This window comes from Ipomoea triloba, chromosome 3, assembly GCF_003576645.1.
Source record: "Ipomoea triloba cultivar NCNSP0323 chromosome 3, ASM357664v1".
In the NCBI taxonomy this organism is placed as follows: Eukaryota; Viridiplantae; Streptophyta; class Magnoliopsida; order Solanales; family Convolvulaceae; genus Ipomoea; species Ipomoea triloba.
The window spans coordinates 7,785,866-7,795,514 of record NC_044918.1 but is presented as its reverse complement, the minus strand read 5'-3'; the positions used below and the strand labels follow the sequence as shown (position 1 = coordinate 7,795,514).

The 9,649-nt window shown below is 33.9% G+C and overlaps 2 protein-coding genes across 2 annotated transcripts; one reads left to right on the top strand and one right to left on the bottom strand.

Moving 5' to 3' along the window:
- The first annotated feature begins 2,491 nt into the window (after positions 1 to 2,491).
- Positions 2,492 to 5,931, top strand: LOC116012328 (CBS domain-containing protein CBSX1, chloroplastic-like). Its single transcript, XM_031251846.1, has 8 exons — positions 2,492 to 2,795; positions 2,944 to 3,031; positions 3,255 to 3,319; positions 3,758 to 3,806; positions 4,298 to 4,350; positions 4,552 to 4,667; positions 5,249 to 5,306; positions 5,385 to 5,931. The coding sequence occupies exons 1-8, from the start codon at positions 2,595 to 2,597 to the stop codon at positions 5,457 to 5,459; spliced, it is 705 nt and encodes a 234-aa protein (XP_031107706.1). The 5' UTR covers positions 2,492 to 2,594; the 3' UTR covers positions 5,460 to 5,931.
- Positions 5,932 to 7,544: 1,613 nt separating this feature from the next.
- LOC116013696 (ethylene-responsive transcription factor ERF011) lies at positions 7,545 to 8,564 on the bottom strand. The gene has a single exon (XM_031253587.1). It carries the CDS (start codon positions 8,308 to 8,310, stop codon positions 7,819 to 7,821), a length of 492 nt encoding a protein of 163 aa, XP_031109447.1. The 5' UTR covers positions 8,311 to 8,564; the 3' UTR covers positions 7,545 to 7,818.
- Between the last annotated feature and the right edge of the window lie 1,085 nt (positions 8,565 to 9,649).

Here is a 9,649-nt window from a genome sequence, read left to right as displayed (position 1 = left end):
ATACCTTGCAATTCGTCCACAGGTATGAAGAATTAATATAATGGCTTTGACAACTACCGTTCGTAACATTAGCTAATGGTTGGCGTGATGAAGACGTTAAAGTTTACATATTTGGCATATTTAATGAACGTTCGTTGGACGGTGAAGACATGTTATGCATATTAACTACAATTTTTTTTTTATTCAAGCATATACATCACTTTGAGCGTATAGAATATTTGTTTTATTCAAATATATATAACACCACATTTAGCATATAGAACCATTAAAGAAATAGGTAGTCCACTAATAGAGAAAAGTGTTACCATTTGTGACGACCGTCGATGGTGTGACGGGCTGAATTACATTGTTCAGTGCATATAAACTTGGGTTGCTAGTAACTGCAATATTTAAAAAAAATAATAGAAATAAATAAATACAAAATAATATTAACACGTTAACATGTAAAAATAAAACAATAACTAAATAAATAAAATCAGATTAAAATATTACTTTAGTCAAGATGAGAAATAAGATAATTTTAATATAAGATATACCATTTGTGATTGCACTTAATGATGTTCCTCTGGTGGCCACATTATTCTCTTTGAATGTTTGAATGGACTTTGATGAACATTAACTGCAACAATTTAACAGAACAAAAAAATCAAAATTTGCATATAATTTAGTATATTATGTTATATTATATTTTTCAGTAGTAGTAGTTGCTGGGTATATTAATATGTGTTGATGGATAGCAAACTCTAAATCCATCGAACAATGCTTGGTTACCCGCTACTACAGTTATTTACATTGAGGAAGGAGAATTTACGATTGCATTTTATACAGAAGAATATATGTGCGTGGGATATTGGAAAAAAAAAATTTCTCACCATTCAATCTCGTGTTAACTGGATTAAATGCGGGAGAACTAACAATTGATTGCAATATCGGCTCATTTAAAAAAAATATATCAGTGTAGTGTTTAAACGATTCTCATAGAATGGCTCATAATTTAGATACATACCTATGAATGCATATCTAATACAAATTAAATTTTATATATTAATTGGATATATATTATTTGGGTTGCTAACCACTGCAATATTTTCGGAAAAATAACAAAAACAAATAAATACATAATAATTAACACATTAATTGGAACAAATCAATAATTTAAAATAACAAGTAAATCGAAATTTGTATATAATAAAATGTAAAGGTTATCAAAAATAATTTCAATGTGAATTGTATTACGACCATTCCTAGGCATATTAATAGGTATTCTTGGAGAGCAAACCATACATCTATTGTACAATGCTTCACTACCGGCTACTGCATGCAATTCTTTATATCGAGGGAGGAAAATTAAAAAAAAAAAAACACACTTTATTTCAGTAAAATAGTTAGGTAGGCTATTGAGATAACAATTTTACTTATCATTCGCTCTGAGATTAACTGGACTAAATGCAAGTGAAACAACAACTGATTCTAACAACGACTTAGCATTATCGAACAACCTATTCAATTGGAGCAAAAGTGATTATCTATTATTGTAACTAAATTATTATTATTATTAAACCCACAACCTGCCGTATCATCATCATCATCATCATCATCATCATCATCGAAGATTATTGCATGTTTCATGTACAATTGTATTAATGTTAGGAAAGTATTTATATTAAAATTTAAATCACTATTAATAAGTAGAATAAATTTAAATCACTATTAATAAGTAGAATTGTAATACTAACTCTATTAGAATGCAGCTCCCTGCCCTGAGGCGAGGCTCGAACCCACCACCTCCCATATAAAGGGAAGGGTTTGATGCCACTGGACTACAAGGTCCTTGGCAGATTGCATGTTTAATGTACAATTGTATTAAGGTTAGGAAAATATTTATATTGATATTAAAATTTAAATCACTATTAATAAGTAGAATTGTATTACGGATATGAAAGTATATATACTGTAATTTGATGATTGAAGATTGCATGTTTAATGTACAATTGTATTAAGGTTAGGAAAATATTTATATTGTAATTTCAAATTTCAATCATTATTAATAAGTAGAATTGTATTAGTGTATTACCATATTTTTATCTAAATTATTAAAATTATTAAAGTGTTTGGGCTGGGATTTGCTAAAGTAAGATTTTGTTTTTATTAGAAGTATAGATATAAATTAGTAATTTTAATCTAAAATTGTATTACGAATAGGAAAGTACGAAAGAATATATTGTATTAGAAATTGTATTATTATGTACAATTTAGTACATATAGGAATCGTATTATTATATTTTACAATATTTCGCAAACCCTAATAGTACGGGAAGTTAAAATGTAGGATTTTATTTTTATGTTTTGAATAGATTATAAATTTTGAGATATTAAAAACAAATAAACAAAAAGTCTCGATCACTTTTATGATTCTTATTTCCTACTCAAGAGTACTAAACCACTAAACCAAAAGCGCCTCACCAAAATATCAGTTATTGGCGGTTGAAATTGGCATAAAAATATCACGCTTTTCTCACTCCCACAGTCTGCCTTAGCTGCCAGATTTCATTAGACTTCTTCTCATGCTAAGGCAGCAACAGTAAATTCCAAAAATGACCTCAATCTCACCGCCGAGCCTCTCCTCCTCATCTCTCCTTCGCTCCTCCGCCGCCGCCGTCCACCTCCGGCTGCCTTACCAGCTGGCATCTCCACACAGGCCTAATTCCGCTAACTGTCACCGCATCTCGTGCTCGCGCAACCCCGTTACTGTCGCTGCCGGCGCCAGCGGCGCATTGATGGCCAATTCTGTACAGGTGCGCCTTTTAATTAGCATCTCCTTTAGCTTATATTACCTGTTTGCGTTAGGGTTAAAGTGATGATGGAATGTGGTTTATATGCTTTTCTCCATAAATTGTTGGCCAGAGAGTGATAATTAACGGTTTATTTATCTGCGTTCGGTAGCCAAGGAACGGAGATTATACAGTCGGCGAGTTTATGACGGGAAAGGAAGAATTACACGTAGTCAAGCCATCAACATCTGTAGATGAAGGTATTTCGTCAATGGTTTAGGTTAAATTGTTCACCTGTTTGCCAGTTTGTTCATACTTTTTGTACTCGAGAAAGTCTTACCTGCATCAGTCTAGAGCTTGTAGGTTGTTTATTGAGATAGATTGTTTTAGCTCTTGCTAAGTCCAGAAATTGCAGCTCTATTGTACTTGGTAACTCAACATAAAGTTTTTGCATTAGCTGACACATTATTATTTCCTTGACAGCCTTGGATGCTCTTGTAGAAAACAGAATAACTGGTTTTCCTGTGGTTGATGATGATTGGAAGCTGGTATGTTCTTTAACCCGGTGATATAGCAGCAGGAATCATAGCATTACACGCATTGTTGTTTCATATATAGGAGCCTAACTCTTATTCTTAACTCGAAGTTCATAGCACATAAACAAAATTGGAGACTACAGTCACATAATTACTTTTTTATGTTATTAGATGTGTCTTTGTTAAACCAAGGTCTAAAATCTGGCCACCTAATTTGATCATCCACTGAATGCTATTGCTTGATAGGCATCTGGACTTGTTAAACATTAAATCTTCTGTTATAACTTGATTTGTGTAACTTACAAAGGGTGCAATTTGCCTGCTTGAATGCTTTCAGTTTCCAATTAGGAAGTTGGCTAGTTGCCTATGCAGTTCAATACCATATCTGGCGTGAATGCATGATATGATATTTTGTCACATTTTATACTAAATAATTATATCTTTCTGCAGGTTGGTGTTGTATCTGATTATGACTTGTTGGCACTGGATTCTATATCAGGTAATATATCATTGAATATGAGTTAACTGCAAGGGCAGAATGCCAACTTAGTTGCCCTTTTACTCTTCCATTAACTCCGATGAAACCTTATCCCTGCCTGTCCTGAATTGCCTTACCTTAATTGCTTAAATTTACCAAGAGGGGGGAAGATAACTTAATTGTAAGAGTAGGAATGCCATTTGCTTCCCTTTTTTCTCTTCCTTTGACCCCTATGGAAAACCTATCCCTGCCTTCACTTAATTGCGTTATGTTAAGTATATTGCTCATATTTAAGATGAATGAAAAATAATAATAATAATAATTAAAAAGGCCATCTTAACCAGTATATACTGTCTAAAAAAGATTTTCCTTATACAGTTTGTTTTTGTAGTTCCTAAATATCCAAGCATTTATGATGTCCTTGTTCTTCTCAATGCTTGAAATCAGATTTATATGTATATTTTTCAACTAACCCTAAACCATACTTGATTGAATCCTATGTTTTTTCTTAGGTACTGGAAGAGCTGATGTGGACATATTTCCTGAAGTTGATAACAATTGGAAAGTATGCAAAACAATTTTGAGTGTATTTCTTGGATTTTTTATTTTTATTTTTGGTTTTATGGAGTATTATTTTGCATGATGGTCCGAAAACTTTAGAATTCTTAAGACTTCAATGATGATGGAATAGCTTTTATTTTACTATGGAGTTTATTTATTTATTTTTTAAGTTTTTGGTAAATAGATTTGTACTTGATGATTGCAGACATTCAATGAAGTACAAATGTTGCTTAACAAAACCAATGGGAAGGTAATTGGGGATGTGATGACACCTGCTCCATTAGCAGTGCGTGAATCCACCAATCTCGAGGATGCAGCAAGGTTTTCTCATTTATTCTTCATTTAGTCTTTTTTTTTTTTTTTTGAAAATATTCTTCATTTAGTCTAATTCTATAAATTCTTCATCAAGTGTTAATATATCATGCATATATATATAGGAAGGGTTTAGGTGTGGGTATAGCTTCCCGTGCGGTTGTGCGGTTGACGGTTAAGCATTAAAATGACGCACCTTAACACACAAACAAAGCACCTTAAGAACACAAACCACGCACCTAAAATTTTAAAATGGCGCACCTTAAGTATACAAACCACGCACCTTAAGCACACAAAGAAAGCACCTTAAGAACTTAAACCACTCATCTAAAGTTTTAAAATGGGGCACCTTAAGTTTCAATACAAATCACGCACCTTAGGCACCTTAAGAAGGAAAATCACACACCTAAAGCTCTAGTTGACGCACCTTAAGTTTCAACACTAACGCATCTTAAGCACACAAACCACACACCTTAAGAAGGAAAACCTCGCACCTAAGCAACCGCACCTGAGAAAGCCAACTGCACGGGATCCCATTTCTATATATATATATTGTCAGATATCTAATTCATTTGTTACTTTAATTTCAGATTGCTACTGAAAACAAAATATCGCCGACTTCCTGTTGTTGATTCCAAGGGTAGGCTGGTAAGAGCTTTCCTCCCTTCATTGTTTTACTAGTTTTGACGTTTTTGTGGTTGACTGATAATTGTATTACACTTATAGGTAGGAATTATTACCCGAGGAAACGTTGTACGAGCTGCCCTTCAAATAAAACGATCTATTGAAATGCAGAGCTAATATCATGAAAGCGAATTCATCACTAAAAGCCTGTAAGTACGGTGATATTTGCACAGCACAAAGCACACCATAGTGAGATCCCAACATTTATGAAGTTTAAATAGCTGTAATATGGGGATTAGCTGATGAAACGTTGGGACCTAAGCTAGCTGAAATTATCTTTGGACAGTATATATATATATATATCAGCGACCTACAGGCTACAGCAAATGCACATAGCTTTGTTGAGTGTTGACAATGAAGCTTTTACATTCCATCCGGCCATCTATTGTGGGACTGCGTTTGTATTGTGGAACCTATTTATATGGGGACATTTTCATTTAGGTCTCAGTTGTTTTTCCTAATGTTCACCTCTTCTCTAGTCTAGTCTCTTAACTGGTGAATTGTTCAACCAGAAATTACCTGATTTATCCAATTTGCTGTCGAGGTTGATTAACCATGATAATGTGCAAAATACATCAGTTTCACGTAAGATTTACATATCGCGTTTAACATTTAGAAATCATGTTAAAATATATTAGCAATCTATTTGCTAACTATCTCAAGTTACTAAGTTGTGAGTAATTATGAGTTCTAATCTTTTTAAAGGTTAGGCTGACCCCATCCCTGAAAGGATGGGTTTGCAAAGTGATGTTGATAAACAAGTGGGGAAAAATTTTAGATTTTTTTTTCTTAGGTGTATTGCAAGCTTGCAAAGTACAAAAAAAAAAAAGTTATTGCATGTGAAATAAAGAAAATAGTGCAGGAATTACAAATTTGATGACATGAAAGGTAAGACCCAAGTGTGAGAGTATTTTAGGGATAAAAATTGCCTTAATTATTACTAAGTATTATTATTTTTTAAAAAATTCCTGTAGATTTTGTGATCTACCGGTTTGCAGAGAAAAGGAGCAGGGAGAAACAATAGTACAGTTGAGAACAGTGAAAGTGATAATCATGACAAACATTTGCGTTCACATGTCATGGGATCCTAAAGTGGTTGTGCATTTCATTATTATTATTATTATTATTGTTTAAAATTTTGCAAAGCCAGATTTCTTGTTGATGTCCATAATTGCGTGTCGATTAGGAGGTTGAGATATGTGGAAAAATTTCCATATTAGGATATAAATATTAGGTAATACAAAGACATCATCCGACAGATGCAAAGTAAGTTATAACGCAGTTGCGTAGTGGGATAGGTTGTTGAAAATGGCAATACGCTGCCCATACTATCTTACTAATAATTCTACCTAACTGTCGGTATTCAGTCTCCGCATGCTTCCTACATTACCCACATTATTACTTTCTTCTCAAAAAACCAATTAGGATTTTTCTAAATTATTATTATTATTATTATTATTGAAATTGAAATTGAAATTTTTGTTTCATATAAAACCACCATGATATGTCTAGTTGTGTCGAATAATAATATAGAAACAAGTGTTAATAATAGTTAGTATAATTCAAATAACATACATGATTGTACATAGTACAAGTTAACACCACGGCCCTTAAATTTATACTAACTATTATTGTTCACTTTATTTTTCTTGTTTTCTTTCCTATTATTTGAACAGAAAAATTTCTCTACATTTTACAACATTCCTACCATATTCTAAGATATTTTTATTATTAATAAATTTTTATAAACCTTGTAATCAAAACAACGTTCGTTATTGTCAAGTTGGATGCTGGGTTCTGGCTGGATCTGTACGAGAATCGACAGGCATGAAAGAGGCTTTTGTATAATTGTATATTCTCGAAATGGACAATTTTGTTTTAATATGGAGATCAATTCTCCCTCCACTTTTACTGAATAAATTTCATTTATATGCAATATATTACAAATTTTTTTTTTTTAAATTTGTATTAGAATTATTAAATTCTGCGCACTAGAATAGAGGTGGAGCACTGGAGCTTATGTAGTACGTAGGCCTAAGTTGCAGATTTTCTACATTAAATTAAATATGTATGTATATATTGAATCAAAATTATTATTTAAAAAAAAAATTCAAGTTATCAACGAAATTATTATAAAATTATTGAAACAAAAGTTTAATTAAGATATAATAATGAAATTTCAGCGTTTAACCTGGTATGAAATTATAGAATCAATATAATTACTGTTCAGACAATTCCAGGGAAAACATTAAAATTAAATAAACCTTTAAAATTAGAGAAATAAAAAAAAAATTATAGTAGTTGGTAATAATTAATATTATTAATAATAATTGAGATTTTTAAGGGTGAAAATAAAAAGAAATGCTACCTCAGTTGAAAGTTGAAACTATGGTGTGTTTCTTTTTTACCAACACACCCCTGATCTTACGGTAAATTATACGTTTGGTCCCCTGGTTTGCACGCACTACCTACCAACTCACCAGTAATCAACATCCGGGTCTTCGGGTTCGGGCTTCTTGTTCAAGTCGGGCTTCTCCTCAAACCAGCAAGCTTTCAATAAGCCGGGCGGCGTTTGGGCAGTCGCCGGAGAATTTTCTCTACCGTGGCGGCGGCGGCGGTCGTCGTCGTCTTCGACGCCCATGGAGCTTTGAGTGGCGTCCACTCTGGACCCGACTTCGATTGCTTTCTTTCTAATAGACGCCGCTGACAAGTCACTGAGCCCGCCGCCGTCGCCGGCGAGCAGCTCCGGGAAATTCAACCTCGCCGACGGCCCGCGGAGGTAATAGACGGCGATGTCGTAGGCCCTCGCCGCCGCAACCGGCGTGGAATAAGAGCCTAGCCATATCCTAGACCGCTTGTTAGGCTCTCTAATCTCCGCCACCCATTTCCCCCACTTCCTCATCCTGATTCCTTTGTATGGCCTCTCGTTCTTCCGCTTCCCGCCGCCGACTTGACCCTCAATCTCCATAGCTTCAATTCTCTCCCCTTCCAACTCCCCTATACAACAACTAACTACGGCCTCTATCTATATATTCTTGTGAGTGTTATGAATATGTTGTCTCCCTGACTCCCTCTATAACATTAAGTTGTAGAGAGAGAAAAAAATGGCAACAAAATTAGGAAAACAGGGAGAGAGAGAGAGAGACGAGGAAAAAATACAGCCATCAAAAAGATGGCCTAGACAGCGCACTTGGCCACTAGACTTCCCCACCTCCTACTCCATTTTCGTTTAACATTTTTGTGTTGCACTTACAAATAAATAAACATATAGTCAAGTTTCCGTGCACACTGTTTTCTGTGCGATCACTCATCACAAAGTGTTCGAAAATGCACTATAAGTTGTGTATTTTGTGGTGCACTAATACTGTCTGCATTTAAATCAGCCACACGGGGAGCACTGTCCGCATTTGAACCTATATATATATATATATATATATATATATATATATGGAGTGGTTCTAGTGTGGGAATTTTCTCAGGTGCGAACATGCGATTTAATATGAACCGTTGATCAAATCTAGATCAACGGCTCAAATCAATGAATTTTTTTTTAAAAAACGCGTTTGGAAGGAAACAAACAATTTAACCTTAAGCATTAAAATGACGCACCTAAAGTACAAAAATTACGCATCTTGAGCACACAAACAAAGCACTTTAAGAACACAAACCCTGCATCTAAAGTTTTGAAATGATGCACTAGATATTATAACTGACGCACCTTAAAGTACATAAACTACGCATCTTAAGAACGAAACAACGCACCTTAAGCTTTAAATCGATGCACCTTAAGTTTCAACAACTGACGCACCTTAAGCACACAAACCACACACCTTAAGAAGGATAATCACGCACCTTAAGAAGTAAAACAACGCACATTAAGTTTCAACAAAAACGCACATTAAGTTCTCACTAAATAACTAACACACCTTAAGCACAGAAACCACACACCTAAAGAAGGAAAATCACACAACTAAAGAAGGAAAATCTCACTCTGTGTGTGTGTGTGTTGCCATAATGTCTATATGAATGAATCTATTATAGAAACTCGAATAGATTAGTCTCATGCTATTGAGTATATTGGCGTAGAATATAAAAATGTAAAGTTATTAATTAGATTGGTAGGTAGATGGAGTATGATTTTGATCTAAAGGTTGAGTAAAATATGAAAAGCTTAAAATAATATGGACTAATTTATTTTGAAACTCTACTACAAGTCTACAAGTAGTGTTTCAAATTTAACTTGATTAATTTACAAAAGTGACATCATTACTGACCAAATAGTTTTCTATACAGGAAGGGGTTTGAAC